The 18,709-nt window shown below is 40.2% G+C and overlaps 2 protein-coding genes across 2 annotated transcripts in view; one reads left to right on the top strand and one right to left on the bottom strand.

The window, feature by feature from the left end:
- FBXL13 (F-box and leucine rich repeat protein 13) overlaps positions 1 to 8,631 on the top strand; it is a 91,285-nt gene extending 82,654 nt beyond the window's left edge. The window contains exons 20-21 of the mRNA XM_049814141.1: positions 342 to 505; positions 8,278 to 8,631. Of these exons, the coding sequence (XP_049670098.1) occupies positions 342 to 505; positions 8,278 to 8,413 (300 nt within the window). The 3' untranslated portion in view covers positions 8,414 to 8,631. The remainder of the gene's footprint in view (positions 1 to 341; positions 506 to 8,277) is intronic.
- Positions 8,632 to 8,653: 22 nt separating this feature from the next.
- The window catches only part of FAM185A (family with sequence similarity 185 member A), a 48,722-nt gene continuing 38,666 nt past the window's right edge, over positions 8,654 to 18,709 (bottom strand). The window contains exon 8 of the mRNA XM_049814151.1: positions 8,654 to 11,372. Within this exon, the coding sequence (XP_049670108.1) occupies positions 11,257 to 11,372 (116 nt within the window). The 3' untranslated portion in view covers positions 8,654 to 11,256. The remainder of the gene's footprint in view (positions 11,373 to 18,709) is intronic.

The following is an 18,709-nucleotide window of genomic DNA, read 5'->3' as shown; positions in this document are numbered from 1 at the left end:
GCAGGTAAGGCTAAAGGCTTATATGTGCTACATGCAAAATTACGAGGTTGGGAAAGTTAAACCATTCTGATTAGGTGAAAACAATCCCGTAACACTTTAGACGGTACTGGAATCACACACAGTTAATTAATGCCTAATATACTCCTTATATTTAAGTGACATTTTTTGTAGAGCCTCTTGCAGAGATTCAGAATTCTGCTGTGCCAGAAACTTCACTTCCGCAAAGTATTTTAAAACATAGTTTTCCCACAAATCAGACACTAAAATTGTGCTCCGTGGTCTTTTCTTTCAACTATTCGATAATCTTCTAACTTCTGCGTGTCTTGTTGCTTCATTTACAGATGACTGATACCTGTATCCAATACTTGGCTGCAGCCTGCCATTATCTCCGCTTCTTGGATGTCTCGGGTTGCATTCATCTTACTGACAAAGCACTGAAATATCTTTGGAAAGGTTGTAAACAACTCCAGATTCTCAAGATGCTGTATTGTAGAAATATTACCAAGTAAGTAAGAGGATATTTCCTAATCTTAATTCAGAGGTGGTTGGAAACCCAAAAACATGAGGTTTGTTTTTTTTTTCATTGACATCATGGTGCCATGCTAGGTATCTGGCTTGAGCCATCTTACTCCTTTATCTAGGGGGTGTCCACATTGCTGCCTTAGGATTCCTGTGGCCTGGTATGGGTATCTACATATTCTAGTGTCAGCCAGAAGTGAAGGGAAATAGGCACCCCATTTATCTTCATGGCAAACAACATACTCTAAGGGAAGTTTCTGCAGACACAGGATATCACCTCGAGGGCACAGGGGAACATGTGGGAGAAAACCAGGCTGGGCCTAATGCTCTCAGCCATTGCAGCGTGTACTTGAGCTCACTCCGAGGTTTTGTGGGAGCCTGTTTCTCAGTGACTGAATGTCAGTATACAGCAGAAGTAGACGTGGGCCTGTACTCAAAATGCAGCATGGTTACAGCGAATAAGTCAAGGTATTATAAGCATAGTTTCATGAAGTACAAGTGACCTCAGCCGCTCCTCGTGAGTCTTGCCTTCGAGGCCTTTCACCATCTTGGTCACCCTCCTCTGGACACACTCTAACAGTTTGACGTCCTTATACTGAGGCGCCCGAAACCTCACACAGTGCTCGAGGTGGGGCCGCACCAGTGCAGCAGAGCGGGACAGTCGCCTCCCTCGGCCGGCCAGCTGTGCCGTGCTTGATGCACCCCAGGACACGGTTGGCCCTTTTGGCTGCCAGGGCACGCTGTTGACTCATATTCAACTTGCCATCAACCCAAACCCCCGGATCTCTTTCCGTGGGACTGCTCTCCAGACTCTCATACCCCAGTTTGTATGTATAACCAGGATTACCACGTCCCAGGTGGAGAATCCAGCACTTGCTCTTGTTAAATTTCATACAGTTGGTAATTGCCCAGCTCTCTAGTCTATCCAGATCTCTCTCTAAGTTTAGTATCATTGGCAAACTTATTTAATATACATTCAATTTGTGCATCCAGATCGTTTATAAAAACATTTAAAAGCACTGATGCTAAAAGTGAGCCCTGGGGAGCCCCACTGGTGACTGACGACCAGCCTGATTTAACCCCATTTACTATAACTCTTTGACCCCAACCTGTCAGCCAGTTGCTCACCCAAGATGTTATGGACTTGTCTAGCTGTGTGCTGGAGAGTTTATCCAGAAGGATAATGTGAAAGACAGTATCAAAAGCTTTGCTAAAATCCAGAAACACCACATCTACTGGCTTCCCTTGGTCAATTAGATGGGTCATCTTGTCATAAAAGGAAATTAAGTTGGTTAAGCAGGACTTTCCCCTCATGAATCCATGCTGCCTATGACCAATGACTGCATTGTCTCTCAAATGTTTTTCAATAACTCCCAGAATAACCTTCTCCATAATTTTACCAGGCACTGAAGTGAGGCTGACAAGCCTGTAATTAGCAGGGTCTTCCTTCTTAGCCTTCTTGAAAATTGGGAGAGATGAGTTTAGAGCCAAGTTTTCAGCTGTGAGTCTTCAGGATGTGGCTTCATTGTCTGTCCATTGGGCTTAAGAGCATCACAGACCAGGCGCTGTGCACCTAGAACTGCACAGTGGCCAGACATACCAAAGGGACTGAAACTAGAAAAGAACTAAAGTTTAAGCATGGTTGATAGATCTGAGTGTATAACTTAAACTTTATGAGAGTAAGAAATATATAATACCATCTTATATAGAGAGTATTCATACTAGGAGAGCTCTAACGCCACTCTAAAAGGACCACTGTAGATAGCGCACTCCCTGCTAAACCATTCCAAGGTTTCACAGACACTTTAGAGACCACAAGACCAATGCAGATGCCTAATAACTTAAAAGATATTTCCAGTGTGCTTCATGCTTTCCAAACTCTTCTTGGTTTATTTCCCTCTGTCTCACCACAAACAATTCTGCTGTCATTACTTTTATTTTCTTTACTTCTCTCTGACTTATTTTTCTTAATGTCGACTCAGAACTTCCTTCTTAAAACCTCTACTTCTAATTAACTATGTGTTAGATACAGAAAATGTTTTGAAGGATTGGTATGCAAGAGTAGTAGTTGAAAAAAATATTGTAAATGAACTACACTATTCATTCTGAAAAAAGGTATTTCAAATACATTTTATCTCCTCATAACTTTCTGATTTACAGTTTTTCTCATATTAAGCCTCAAGGGATTTTCTTTTACCCCCAGATTACTGTTGTTGATTTGCTTTTTCTGTGACTTCATATCTCTGCTTAGAGCAGTAAACAATGTGCTGTCCCTTTCAGCCTCTGCTTGCTTATACATCTTCCTGCAGAAGTGAGGTGTAGTAGGAACAGAAATTTCTGCAAGTTCCAGTTCATGTTGGGTGACCCATGATCAAAGCGCTGATATGACTTCTCAGAAAACAGTCTGCATTACTGTAGCCTGTGCAGAATGACCCAGGATTATGCCTCTGCCTCCAAGTCCCATATGCTATGGGTTCTCCAAATGTCTTGATTAAACTTTTATGACTCAGCCAAGGAATTTCCCAACCAGTTATTTTTACTGTGAAGAAAGCCCTAGAGAGTTATATATCTTTGCAAAACAAAAAAGCGACCATGAGACACACATCTCCACCCAGTGTTATCTTTGCCCTTTTGGTGATTTTTTAGAACGAGGCAAACTTTGCCAGTTTTACTTTCTTGAGCCTGATTTGCAGGTATGTGACGGTGGCTGATTCTTTTCTTTGCCAGCCTCAGTCTCTAACCCTTTGTACCATATGTTCAATGATAGGAAACTCCTATCCTGTGCCATTTGAGTCTGGGAGAAAAAACTATCATCAGGTGGATTGATCATGTAGAATAATTCAGCAAGGAAGATTTTTTTGCTTGTTCCTTCCAAGAGGTCTGAAGAGCCTCCCTAGACCTAAGCAGTTGCAGAATAGACTGACCACATCAAGGTCAGAGTGGCTTTTCAATAAGACTCTAAAATTGTCATTAGATGGAGTGATATTCAGAAAATAAAAGGGAGTTCACAGCTAGATTCAGATATATTCCACATCCTGTATATGTCACACTTTAGAAAACTCTTTTTTTTATTGTAATTAAAGGCCAATATTGCAAAGATGAGAAAAAATTTATCTTCTGCCAATAACTACATCAAAAGCACAGTAAAATATGGGAGTGATTCTACAGTTAGTCTTGCAGTAGCTTTTCAGTGACATCAAAAGCAATGACAATACTGTCACTAATATGTCACAATATATTTTTATACAAGTATGTATTTATTTCACTCACAACCTGTATGTTTTTAGTAATGAATAATAAGCAACAGATTGTCAGAAAAATGAACAGGGCTTCATTCTCTGTTTTCAGACTAACTCTTAAAACCTTATTCAGGTTCTTAGAATTTCACAGCATGTAGAGGAGGAGAAGGCTGGTTTCGGGTGTAATTTACGTTCTGCAGGAGTGAAACCTACATTTCAGAGACATTTCATTCCCTGTTTAAGGAGACGGAAGAGGACATCTATGTAAAAATCAGATTAATCTGGAGAACTAAACATGCTAGTGGCTTACGTTCTAAATAAGCAAGAGAAGAAATACATTTTTAGTTTAAAGTTGCCCTACAAAATCTATAAATCATGTATACTTTGTTTTGCCAAAGGAATTCCCCATTTATTTATTATTAAACGGTAACCAGTCCTAGCAGTCATCTCTTAATAGACTGAGCCTTGCAAATATTGAGGCATATCTCTTGTATTGTGTCACAATCTTTTTCAAAGTTTTATTTTTACAGTTTCGTTAGATTAAAATAGAAAACATATGGAGCCACAAAGTTCTTCAAGTTTCAGTCCAATGCAGCTTCATAGGAAACAGTTATGAGCATATAAATTGTCCATTCTTTCCAGTATCAGGTAGCTTCTGAGATTACATTTGCCAACATACTAGCCTGGGTCCAGGTTTATTAAATGTTAGGACAAAAAAAGGTCTTTGGCCTGATACCCTGCTGCATATTTCTGTATCCAGAGGCTAATGACGTTTCAATTAATCCTGTTTCTAAATGCCATAAAGAATCATGGATAATCTACCTGTGGGAGTATATGATACTGGTACAATTGGTTTCTTCTGCTAGAGGAAAAGAAAGCTAACTAACTGCTTTTGAAAATGTGGCTTCTGTAGGAAAAGGTTGTATTGACTGTGATTCACTTGGGACTAATCCTACAAGAAATAACACACTGGGATCTTTAGAGGAACACTCCTCATCCCTGTAAAACATTCTCCTTGAATTTCAAAACACAAGTACCATTTAAAGTCAGGTGCAGTGCTGAGAAAGGTGTGGCTCTCCATTAATATTTCTGGGTGCAAAATGAGAAAGGAAATCTGCCATTGCCTTGAGAAGTCATCCAGCCTTGTGCTCTCACCAAATTGCATCTCGTCTGTAAGTTTGGTCCCACCGAAAGCTGTTCTTTGAGCACAAAATGAAACGCTTCCTTCTTTCTTGTCTGCACTAACATGAAACCAGTTGCGTTTCTTTTAAATTCATGACTACTCTGTTAAGAAGTGATTCACCAAAAAATACTATTACAATTTTTGCCTTTTAAACAGAAATTACATTGGGTTTTAATAGCTACAATACATCTGACATTGGGAGAACATTCTGATATTGGTTTGGTTTGGTTTTTTTTTTAAATTGTTGTGTTTTCTGATGGTTGCTGTTGGTTAGAAATGAGATTGCAAAAACTTTGTTTTCTTGAAAAAGCGGGATTTCTTAGGTATTATCCAAATATTCAGGTCTCAAGGCAGGAATGATTTGAGAGTCCAACACACATGTAATTGGAAATGAAGACAGCCTACACATGATTTGGTAAAGGACTAAGAATAATTACTCTGAAGATTTTTCTTGAAGAAGCAACAAAAATATCTCACTGTCTTCTCACTGACTGTAAATCGCTCTTCAGAAGTGATATGGAGGCTCCTGGAGTGCCAAGTTTCAGCCATCATATGCACTTGAACTGGATGGCATAAAATGATACAACTGCTGCAGCTGACATAGACCTCAGAATACTTCCGATTTTATGTAGTCTTATCACTTTTTGTAACCTGAAGCATGCTTGCAGGATGCTTTCTGCTTTTCCCATTAACTGCATGCCTCCACCTGCCTCTTCGGCTTAATTTCTCCTGCATGTGCACTATAAACAATTCTTCCATGTTTAAGTTTTTCTTTTCCATTACCTTTTCCTCTTGATTGTTTTTTGTAACCTCATCTCAAAAAGCCTTTTTCAAAACCTCTGCTTTTGATTATGATGGAACCAGTCAAACATTTCTGAATTTTGGAATGGCTCAGAATTCAGAGTGTGATGCAGAACTGAATTTCCTAGCTATCCCCTCTTAGTAAAAGGAATCAAAACTTTGGGTAAGGAGTCTATTATATATTCCGGTGCTGCTCAAGCTATGTGTTTGGGCCAGTACTTTTGTCTGACTTACACCGAGAGATATTTGCTTTGCCAAAGATAATTGTAATTATTTGCTGAACCGCTTTTATTCATCAGTGTGCTCATTTAAGACACTATATAAATAAACAAGCAGGCTCTATCATAGTACAGTATATCTTAAATAAATGATCTGTTTTGCCATGTGTTGATGACTAATGAATGGCTGTTTCTGGCAAACTAATCAACTGTAGCTCCATGCATGGGACAGCATAAGTTTCCAAAAAATAGTAATGGCTCCCCTTATACACACTTCAGACAGCCACCATACATTGCAGTTTCCATGAAAAACAGGAATTTGGACTTGGATGAGTTGAGGTTTTTATTTTATAGCTTAGAACTTATAGCTCATATAAATTGTGCACACATTCCTCAATGGCACAGGCCTCCCTAATATAAAAACAGATACAGCCTTGTGTGGATGTGGTTCATACAGTGTGTCAGTGTTAGATTTTTAAAAAAAGTATCCTGCAGCAGTTGAAAAGGAGCCCTCCTTGCTTCACTAATGTTGTCCCTTTTGCACCCCTCCCTGCTTCCCCTTTCCTGCTGTGGTGGTGCAAGCTTTATAGCTGTGTGTGTCTGCCTCTTTTGTAACCATCATCTTCAGCATTTTCACTTTAGGTAAAAAAAAAATACTGTAGTAGCATTACTGGCAGATAACAGACCACCTTAATTTGGATTTTTTTTCTATTATCATCTGGATGCCATATATTATGTTCTGTTACAAAGCTTAGGAAATTGGCTAGCAGGGAGAAAGACTACCTTGCTGCAGCTGTGACACACCAGATGAGGTTGAATCTCCTGAAGAGAACGGGAGATGTAGAGAGCTGGCTCTTTCCCAACGAGCACATGAGTACGCTCAGCCCGGGGGAGCTTTCTGGAGTGCAAGAGCCAGCGATGGGGGAAGGCTGGGGGAGGCGGGTGCTCTGCGCAGCTGGTAGCGGGCTGACAGCCAAGTTGCAGAAGTGATGGAAAGAAAGAGATGTTCAAAAGAGTGAAAGTGGCCAGTTGAGTTTCTTCAGCTTGGGAAGGCAGTGAAAGTTGCTGGACCGATACTGCCTGGAAAGAAGGGAGAGTTACTTTTCAACTTCTTCTTAGGGTGTCTCACTCAGCAGGCCTGATTTTCTCCTATTTCTGTGTCATTTTGCTCTAGTTCATTGTTTTTGTGTTCCAACGCTGCAAAGGGGCAGTGGACACAAAATGCTGAGGGAGATCAGAGGGATCATGGGTGGTTTTGGACATGGTAAGCAGTTCTCTTCTGGTTCAGCTATCACAGAAGCTGCAAAAGACAGCCTTGGGGCCAGTGCAGGTAACAGTAAGGCTCTGTGACACTGCCCTTTGCATATCCAATTCTGTTTCAGAAACAATACACTTTAAAAAGAGGTGGGTGACAGAAGATAACTACAAGCGGAGAGGTTAGCCAAAAAGAGCAGGTGAACCAGGAAAGGGTAGAAATACTTTGAGGTTCCACAGAGACTGTTCAAAGAAAAAACCAGTGACTATAACCTTCCTATATAGCTATGAAAAACCACTGTGGAGACTTTGTGACATCTTTTGATCTGTTTTATTTATCTTGTTAGGTGTTGTCTTCAAAAAGCAATGCTATTATTCCAATGGCATTGCCACCTCAGTCCCAAAAATCTGTGTTTTAGGCTCCCCAGTCCAGACAGACACTGACATGCTAGAGCAAGTGCAGATGAGGGCCACCAAGGCCATTAAAGGCCTGGAGCCCATGATGTGTAAGGGGAGGCTGAGAGAATTGCTTTGCTCAGCCACAAGAAGGGAAGGCTGCGCCTGGGGGAGACCTTATTGCTGTCTATATCTCTGATCAGAGGATACAGAAGAGAAGACACAGTCAGACTGTTCTCAAAGGTGCACTGATAGAACAACTGGCATATGTAAAGTTCTGATTACGTACAAGAAAACTACTTTTTAGTCAGAAGGTTAGTCAAGTCAAATACTTGAACATGATCCCAGAGTGGCTGTGCAACCTTCATCCCTAGAGATACTCAGAACTCAGCTGGCAAAGCCATGACCCACCTGGTCTAGTTGGATCCATTTAGAGCAAGACCAGGATTAAATATCTCCAGAGGCCCCTTCCAACCTAATTTATTCTGTGACTCTATGGTCTAACCAATTATCTTCTTTTTTAGTTTCCACACCACCTCTTATCATATTGATAGCTTCAGCTAAAACAAGGAACTTTTGCTCATTTTGCTTTTAGTGGTCTTGTAGAAACAGTCTCTGCAAATTTTTTTTTTTTACTTTTGTAATTTTTTTTTAACTCTTGTTGCAGACAAGCTGTCTTGAAATATACAGCCAAATTGGAGAAACAAGAACATAATGATGCTGACCCTCCTTCCTGGCTTGGATATGACCGGGATGGTAATATACTCACCTTCACCAACAAACACACATCAGAGCCTGAATAAACAAATTCTTCAAAATGAAAAATGAAGAAACTGCACAACATCTACAGTTCAAGGGTTTTTCACTAGAGCATGAAAAGAACATTTTATTATTTTTCTTAAAACTAATCATACTTTAATAAAAGGCCGTTTGTTGAATTAGTAAGGAAGCATTGCAAATCTTTCTTGCAGGAGTGTGTATGCTTTCAAGCAAGACAGCCGCACTGAAACATTGCTAACTGTCAGATGTTGAGTCAAGCTGTCTTCATCTTTCAATAATGAGAAGTTTTTGTAGTCCTGTGCAGAGTAAGCAATAAATAAATCTGTGTGTGTTTGGGGGTTCTTCTTTGCCATGAAGGTCCTCTCCAGGACATCAACACTCTGACTTCCTACAGAACTTCACACTTGACACGGCTGGTACTCATCAAGTACAGTGTTCTTGAGCAATGAAGAATGGTGAAAAGGTAGTAGCGACTGATTCCTTAATACACAACTATTACATGCACATTTAAGCACAGTTCTCTACTTCTGAACAGTCACTTGTGCACCCAGAGCCCTAATTCGCATAAAAGCCTCTCAGTCTGAGTTCAACTCCCTAAGTGAGCTGATATTTACATTTGCAGATTGGAACTCCAGGCTGGCTGGCAGCTGAGAAAGTCAGGAGAATCAAAAGAAAAGTAGCATGGATGAAAAGAGTGTTAAAGGATAAATTTTCTCCAGTTACAAGAACATGTCTTCTCATCAAATGGACAAAAAAAAAAGGCACACATGGGATTTGCCATTCATATCCTAATTACTGATAACCCACTGATCTTTCCTTGTCTAGAGCATAGTACATTTCATCTCGCTATAGCAGAACAAGACATTACTCAAATACCTTTGGGGAAACTCCCAAAGATTTGTCTTTCTTCAGCTCATTCTTGATGTTCTAGCTGGTCTCAATGTTTATTAGCTTGAAAAAAATATAATCAGAGTAGCTTTAGTGGTAGCACAATTTTCCTGATGGCTTATTCTAACTTCTTTAAGCAAGTAACTAACAATCCTAATGTTTAATTCCAGCTAGCTTTAGAATATGAACGCCTTAGCTTGCTTTCTTTTGAACGTGGAAGAAATAACATGTTTTCTTACTACCTTCTCCCTTAAATTGCTGATGCGTCGGTCCCAAAAAGCACCACCTTAATCACAGAGGTTGACAGGCTTTGTAATCTGGGTGAATAATGGAAGCATTAAATGGACTCGATTTTGTGAAATATCTACTACACCGTTTTTATTTTTTAATGCAGTGTGAATTTAGAGGTGCTTCTTTCACTTTGCAACAGTGCACAAAAATCATTAGTTTCAAAAATTTTACAGGAAATCTAAAACCATTAAACATTAATTTTGTACCTTTTAAAAGTACAATAATTACTAATAACTGGGAATATTATATTGCTTTTAGTAATAATATTAGTAATGTTTTATATATTAGTGTTTATATTAAAAATCCATATAATTTGATATACACATCAGAACCCACCTCATCCAAACAAACAGTACACACAACGGCAAACAGAACGTGGAGTTTTTAACCACCCTGAATTATAGTAAAAATGGTACCCTTGAGTCCATTAGCCAGGGGCAGTTATATGTCTTGGGGAATCCTGTGGGAAAGAAGTTAATTTCATAACATACCATCATGATCTAAAGTACATACACACGTATACACAACTTAAAACCTGAGCTGACACTCTGAACTCTTCTCTGCTACTCTCTATCCACTTGGTTGGCAGGAATTCTGAGGTTTCAGTTTAAAAACACAGATTTCAGTACTTCTTTTATAAGGTACCATATATCTGTATGGAAAGGCTTTTAAAAGCCCCACTTACTGTACTGTGTGTTTGTATTATGGTAACACAAAATCATGCATCCCCTTGTGCAGGGCCATACATAGTTCCCTCGCCTCCCTCCTCTGCCCTTCTGCCTCAAGAGCTTGCAGTGCTGTCATGGGAGGCTGACAGTAAGTCACTGGAAATGTAGCAAACAAAGAGATTACAGTTCTCATTTATTAGGCCAGTACTTCCATTCTTGGGCAGCCTTTGCGTTAAGGGAACATTCATGTGGACTCTTATCTGAAGTCCAGTTGGTGGAGTGTTCCTTCTGGAAATCAGTCAGATCCGTTGCAATTTTGAGTATTTATTGTAAAAGCTTTTCTTTGCAGACGAACAGTAGTAGACAGAGCTAGAGTTCTTATTTCTAGCCACAAACAAGTCATTCAGGATGACACGGAGCAAGTTTTGTCATTTCATGTAAGTAGTTTTACACATATAGTACCCATTGACAAGGCAGAAACTGCTTAGGGGTCAAACACCAGACAAGACGACCAAATAACTACAGTTCTGACTGTGGTTTTACCCTATCCAGGATACAAATTATTTGGTTGAAGAAAATTCTCTGCATTTTGCATAAGCCAGCAGAATTGCCCAAGTACTGAGACATTTAATTCAAAAATATAAAATAGCTTGCAGAGCATGTCATCTTGGAAGTAAATTTTCATATTTTCAAACACAAGATGGTAAAAATGCTTTTTAACTTTAAATGATGGCTCCAAACTTCTGTTTGAAAGTTACCACCTTTTAAACTGACATGGTAAGTGGGTCAAGTTATATAAATTCTGAATATGAAAGACCTCATCATTCCTAAAAGGCACTAAAAGTAAACCAGACCTGTTAAGCACCAGCCACTGACAAGGGCAAATCTTCAGTTAAAATGCCCTCATTTTTAATATTGTTTCTCTCTTATATTAAGAATATATACCAACAAAGTTTCATAATTTTACAGAAATGTTCCATTACAATTTGTTGATTTAATCTCTTTGGCCTATTTCTCCTTTAGGAACTCTTCAGCTTGACAGACTGGATCCAGCTTTGGCTTTTAAGACACACTTTCCCGTTTTGTGTGTCAGCCTTGATCCATTTGTCCGTTTCATTCCTTTGATTCATGTGACCTGGAAGAGAAAGTTCTGTTTAGCTTACTTTGACACACAGTAAACATGTCATCTTCACATTGCCATTTTTTTTTCAAGCTCCCTGGAAATACTTATAAGACTTTTATGTGGTAGAATTTATATCTTTTCAACAGGGGCTTCTGACATTTTATTCTTGATACAGTTTTTTGCATTAATCTGATTTCCCATAATATGTTGTTACTATAAAATTGTGGTTTTTATTATATAGTACTGTAAATTTTATTATGGGCTAGGAAATACGTTGTAGTAGGTTGACTCTGGCTGGACACCAGGTACCCACCAAAGCTGCTCTATCTCTGCCCCTCTCAGCTGACAGGGGAGAGAAAATATAACAAATGGCTCATGGGTCAAGTTAAGGACAGGGAGAGATCACTCACCAATTACCATCACTGGCAAAACAGACTTGACTTAAGGAAAAATTAATTTATTACCAATCAAATCAGAGTAAGATAATGAAAAATAAAACCAAATCTTAAAACACCTTCCCTGCACCCCTCCCTTCTTCCCAGGCACAGCTTCACTCCCAGTTCTCTCTCCCTGCCCCCCCACCCCCAAGCAGCACAGGGGGACCAGGAATGGGGGTTGGGGTCAGTTCCTCACCCCTTGTCTCTGCTGCTCCTTCCTCCTCAGGGGCAGGACTCATCACTCCTCCCCTGCTCCACTGTGGGGTACTCTCCCCGGGCTGCAGGTGGAGATCTGCTCCCCCGTGGACCTCCCTGGGCTGCAGGGGGACAGCCTGCCTCACCAGGGTCTTCCCCACGGGCTGCAGGGGAATCTCTGCTCCGGCGCCTGGAGCATCTCCTCCCCTCCTTCTGCACCGACCTGGGGGTCTGCAGGGCTGTTTCACTCACATGTTCTCAATCCTCTCTCCAGCTGCAATTGCTGTCCTGTGCAGTAATTTTTTCCCCTTCTTAAATCTGTTCTCCCAGAGGCACTACCACTGTCACTGATGGGCTCGGCCTTGGCCAGCAGCGGGTCCATCTTGGAGCCGGCTGGCATTGGCTCTGTCGGACATGGGGGAAGCTTCTATCAGCTTCTCAGTGAAGCCACGCCTGTAGCGACCTGGCTACCAAAACTTTGCCATTCAAACCCAATACATAGGTCTACATTAGACATTCTGGCCAAGTAATTTGAAAAGTTTAAATCTTTATTGCAAACACCGAGAAGAGACATGGGAAAGACCTGATTTTCCAGATGACCAGACATGTTGCTACAATTACTGCTTTCTTATGATAATGGCTTAAAAAACCAAAAACCCTGAGATGTCTGTTGTCTTACATATTTCACATAAACTTAGTATGCATGATCATGCTCTGAAAAGCTCACCATGTAACAGACAAAGGAGAAAGTTCAACTTACTCTCCTCATTTTACAGTTAAGAAACTAACGCCAAGAGAGAATAAGTCACCTTCCAAATTTATACAGAAGATTTATGACCAAATTGGGAATTAAACTGGGATCTTTTAAGTCCCAAATCAGTGCCTCTATCACAGGATCAACCTTCTCTTTGGTTTATCTTTACAAAATATCTTTTATTATTACTTTAGCATTCGTGTGACTGAGTGAATTCTAAGTTTAGAACTAATTTGAGCCTGGAATAGCATGAAGGATGGCAGGGAAGCAGATTCTGAAGCAACTTTGCAAACATGCTCTGCTCTGACCTATAACACAGCTGAAGTTAAATTTTGGCCACGTCAAGAACAGTGGCAAAACTCCAACTGACATCACTGTATCAGTTTCCACAACTCAAGCCTATGCGCCAAAACTTTTCAATAGCATTTCAGTATTTCTAACTGGGATTAATTTAAGGTTATGGGCCAAACCCACATCAATTCACTAGCAGGCTGAGGTACTGTTTAGAAGTATGAGATTTTCAGGAGTCCAACACTGTCAGAGTTCTCCCGCTGAATGAAGAGGTATTTCAGTGTCCTTTGTTACCAGACTACAACATGCCTTCAAGGATCTCTAGTGCAATTTCTGCACTCTTGACTGCTCCAGGCAGCAGCAGTCTCAGTCACACTCGGCATCATTCCTACTGCAAGGGAGAATCTACAGTTCTACTCTTCATCTAGTTATGAACTTAAATATATGATGATCATAAAGTTCAACAGATGTTTTTGCTGTACACAAAATCTGTTAAAATCTGAAACTTCAATTCCTCAGAAAGCTTTCCTGAATCATCGATTTGTAATAGTACCGTATGAGAGAATACAGAACAAATTAAAACAAAATCTATCTTTTAAGTAGAGGTAGCCCTTAAAACATTAGATCAGTTTGAATTTTAAACAGGAAATAGCCTCCAGGTATCAAAAAAATGAACCAAGGAAGCATAAAGGAAATTTTCAGTTGATCCCTTAACAGAGTTGTAGAGCACTGAAAATACAGCTTTTTTTTTTTTTTTCCCTAAGGAGAGAGGACATAATACGTGCAGGGCAGAGATATATTTCCAGAAAGCACGTATTGGAGAGCTTGGTCCCGGTTCCTCTCATGTTTTTGTCGCTATGGTTTGTACTTCTGTACAAGGAACAAACACTGAAGTACAGAATCAGCCTTGTAAATGAACAGTTTCATTCACTGCTTATGCCCTGCTACACTTTTGCTAAGAAGTTACAGAAGAGTTTTGAGGAAACACAGAAACAAATTAGCAAGAGCTGTTTAAAGTTGGGTTGTTGTCTGAGCTCTGTTTCTCATTTTGCATCTGCTATGTGAACTTAGAAAACTGTTTTGCTCCTCATGCTTCTTTTGGAGATTTGCCTGTGCAGGGAATGCAGAAAATATCAAACTGCCTGCAGGAAAATGAGTGTCAAGTTCCACTCCTTAGGGATGAAGATCTTCAAACTATTCTAAGGTTATTAAGCCTATTGCCAGTAGCAGGTTCAAATCAAGCTTAAGATATTCAAATAGCTTTGTGTATGAGGTGCTAATCAAGCAACAAGGTTTAGTTGGAGACCTTTTGATGACAGTTTGGTCTTAGCTGTGCTCACTGCCTGTAATCTGAATACTGTGGGAACATAAATGGATTTTGAGGATGACTTTGCTAGCATGATTAAATTGCAAAAGCCAACAGCCTGCTGAATTGAGAAGGGGGGCGGGGGGGGATTTCTTTTCAAAACCCACCAGCTGAGACAACAGCATGAGCTCAGGAGAAGACAGATGCACTGGTATGCTGCGTAGCCACCTTTTCAATTTAACGCCCAGGAAAATGTTTGCATTGTTTCGGGTTTTGGTTTTTTGCAGAACTTTATACAGTCAAGTACTGACTGTTTATTTGCTTGCTTTCCTGGAGACTGGAGAAGTTAGAGAGCTCTATTTTCATATCATAAAATACACAAAGAGAAGCATATTTTAAATGCTGCTCGTTGGTGTTGTTAGGACTGTGGTATATCTCAAAAAGGCTGTGAACAGCTTGAGTTAAATGCAAGCTGAAACCAATAAAAATCTGTAGGATAGCATGTCATCTAATGCGTTTTATAAAAGTTGGATGAACTTTGTATTTGACTTGAAGGAATGTAATCTTTTCCAGATACAACCTGGGTCTTTGCTTTTTTAAGATACTGCTTAAGAAACAGGGCTTCACAGAGGGACAATGTTTAGAGGAACACTAAAACAAAGCTCTTCCCACTCAATTCTAGTGGCAAAGAGTCAATAAAAATTGCTTCTAGGAAAGAAGGAAAGTTTTGAAGAAATGCCTTGAGAACAGAGAAAACAGGGAGGGACATGGCAGTAGATAGTGTTACTCCTGAGATCAGAACCGTAACTCTGAATGCAGCAGACCCAAGTCAGCTGCACAGTGGGAGAAGTGCTACGCTCAGCTGTTAAGTTTCAGAAGAAACTTAAGTTCTTTCAGTTATTTCCCTTCTAAAGGTAAGTTGCTTCCCTCACATTACTCACTGCCCCTTCAGCTGTGTTTGTATTTATCCCTGGAACTCCATGCAGCTAGAAATACAGAAATTACCTTAAAGTAAACAATATAGAATTTCTGATTAAAAAAGCACTTAAACAAATCTGTAAAGCCTTATACACAGTGTATGAGGCTCATGCAGTCAGCTCCCTCCTTTCACACTGGCTTTGAAGCAACCCTACAGGGTAAGTCCACAGCACCTTAGAAGCTGCTCTCCCAGTACTACCATATGAGAAACCATTCTGTGAGCAGTGAGAAGTTATTCCTGAAGGACATCAAGGTAGGAAACATCTGTCTAAATTCCCTATGTTCCAGAAGGGAATCCAGATCTAACCTCACACAGACATGAAAGCCTTATTATTCCAGTGCGTGCCTGAGCAAATGATTGTAAGGAGAAAAGTGCTTCTCACCACAATCTACCTGGAGAACCAAACAGTGAAAAGACTTGAGGTTATTAAGAAAAAAACAGAAAGTCAGAGATAGGACAGTAGTATTGATGTCCATCTTTTCAAGGGAATCTGGTAATTAGACAGGCTGACTCTCTCCAGAGGCACGCGAGGAAGAAGGCCATCTATGGAGTTTCTAGTGATCAAAAGAATAATTGGATGCTGGATCAATGCAAAAGGTAGAGGGCAACATCTATCTGGAAACTTTCACAGGAAAAAGGGACTTAGAGAAGACAATAGGAGATTCTTCTCCATCCCCAGGACAGACATCTAAGGGAAGGTATATACTAACATGAAAGACAACGCTCTATTAGCTGTGTGCATGTCACCAGAAGACACGGCTCAGAGGAACACTGTTCAGTTGTGGCTCAGCAAAGCTCTAGTGCTGTAGATGGGGTGGGATTAGTACCAGAGGCTAAAAATCCTGTTAAGTGCTGCAACTACTGTCACGTTGGATGAAATAGGGAGCAAGAATGTCTTGACTTGCAAGAAGACAATCATTCCCAAAGAGTATGTTCTTTGTAAGAGGAAGGAAAAATATGAAGAGGTTGGTTTGCCAACTTGAGAAAATAAGAATAGGGAGACACAATAACCTACAAACATAAACATCCACAGCTTCTGAGAAGCACCTGTGACACTGCAGGACTTGTAGCAAGGAAACACATGCAAGTGCTGAAAACCAGATGTAGTACCTGACTGCCAAAGCTAAAATCTCACTCAGCACCAAGCAGATGGATGGCATCAGGTCAAAGGTTACCACTGGATATGAACTTGGCACTAGAACTGAGGCCAAGGAGGGAGAAAGATCTGGAATCAGATGAGTCCCTGGCACCACTCAGGGACGGAAGATTTACATGTTTTCAAGAAGGAAAAAAAAAAGTGTGTGTGTGTGTGGAGTTAACATTCCAGACAATTATATTTGTAAATTGACACCATCAACTACAAGGATCCAAAGAAAGTCTCTGAATGATTGCAAGACTTTTTCCAGCAACCTTACAGCTGTCAACACACAAGCCTGCAATCAAAGTGGGCAGAAGCGTGCCCACTGGCTGCATTCAATTAGTCCCTAAATTTATCTATCCACATGTCTCATAACCTTCCTTTGGAGCAGGTGGGAGCAGATGGCCACATCAACTTAGGACAAGAGAAAAACAGGGCTGAAAGCACTGTGTTTAACCTGACAGCCTTGTTTGTCATGAAGAACATGCCTGTTCTTCACAATCTGCAGTACTGACAGTCCTATGGCCTCACCAGACACAAGTGCTTACTACCAGAAAGTTTATCTATGTAGCTAAGTTTTCTTTACCATAAGGTCAAATCATAATTTCTAATCCTATCGCCAGTAGACAGAGAAAGATTTCTTTCATCTCTGCAGCAATTTCTTATGTACTGGAAAAATGCACCTTATTTTCCCTTGGTCTTCTCTTCTTTAGACAAAAACACTACTTCTTTTTAGTCTTCCCTCATTAATCATGTTTTTAGGCCTCTAATAATGTGTTCTCCTTTGGAGTCTCTGCAGTTGTCCACATTCTTTTTTTGAAGTACAGTAGTTAAAACTGGACACGTTCCAGCAAAGTATTACTAATGCCATGCAAAGCCAAGGGATTATTTTGAGTTTTACAGAACAGTCATGTTAATACACTGGTTTTTTTTTTTCCCAACTGTGTAACATAATTGTTTCCTGTTTACTGATAGTTTTTATTGAAATATTCCTCCTCTTGGGAGCACACAGGTCATTATTCCTACCTTTGTACTTTGAACTTAAAATGACTTATTGGAAAAATGACCTAAAAAGCATATAAATCAATATTACCTGAATTTTATCCTTGCCCTTCAACATGTTTGTATCCTCTTTGACACAACAATCTCCTAAGCTCTTTCGGCTTAAATATTTGGCACTTTTTAGCCTGCTACCCTTCCTCTCACCATATATAGTACATATAGTTAATGATGTCTACAGGCTTCTTAAATCAGCTGATTCAAGAATACAAGCTGACCTGGAGACATGGTGAAGGCACAGACACTGAGCAGCAAGGGCTTCCCACTTTGCCAGTGAAAGGAAAAGAATGCCTTGACATGATTACAATCAGAAATTACTGGAGTTACACAAACACTCTCAAACTAGGCAGCCAAACAAACACTTTCACAGACGGAAGCTGTACCAGCACTTAGCATGAAAAATCTGGTTTTATAGCAGATTTCATTATACCATACATACTACTACTAAGAATGCCTACTGATGTCAATGGAAACATGCCTTATCCTTGCAAATTAGTCTGAAGAGTAAACTCCCTGGCACTGCTCTCTAGTTCCTTTCCCTTCCTCCGCAAGTATCCCAGTTTTGCAGTAGAGTCCCTTCCTTTTTTAAAGAGCAAAACACCTTTTCACACTCTCATCACTGTGCCTCTAGAACACTGACTCCAGGCTTTCATCTTCTCGCTTTGACTAAATCCTGCTCTATTCCTTGGGTACCTTTCAAAACCCTGGATGTGACTGCTTGTGGGACTTCAGTGTTCTGACTTCCCCACTCAGCACGGGAATGGGAGCTATGAAGCAAGGTGATGACATACATCATAACGGCTGTAACAGCAGTAGGGAAGGCTTTCCCAGAGCAGGTGATAGACTAGGTGAAGGTTTACCCAAGGCACAGAACTCTACCCTGTCTTCCCATTGGAGTAACATCTCTCATAATACTCCCAGAGGCAAGTAAAGCTTCCTGAAAGCAGCCAGTTCCTGTGTTAACCACATGAGAACTGGCCAGTTTCTGAAAAATCATCTATTTTTAAACTAACCTTTGAACTCAGAAGCAAAAAAATCTAAACTGCCATGCTCTTGTGATAGAGGTTTTTTTCTACTTAGCAAAACCCCTCTTCTATGTCCATTTGGTAATTCTTCTATTACAGCAGAAGGAGCTATAGACTCTGTACCTAAAACTTCAATGGTGGATAATGGTTTCATGATATAGAAAC

The sequence above is a fragment of the Accipiter gentilis genome, chromosome 11 (assembly GCF_929443795.1).
Source record: "Accipiter gentilis chromosome 11, bAccGen1.1, whole genome shotgun sequence".
NCBI classification, from domain to species: domain Eukaryota; kingdom Metazoa; phylum Chordata; class Aves; order Accipitriformes; family Accipitridae; genus Astur; species Astur gentilis.
The sequence above is the reverse complement of the archived record's forward strand: the minus strand, read 5'-3'. Positions and strand labels throughout refer to the sequence as shown.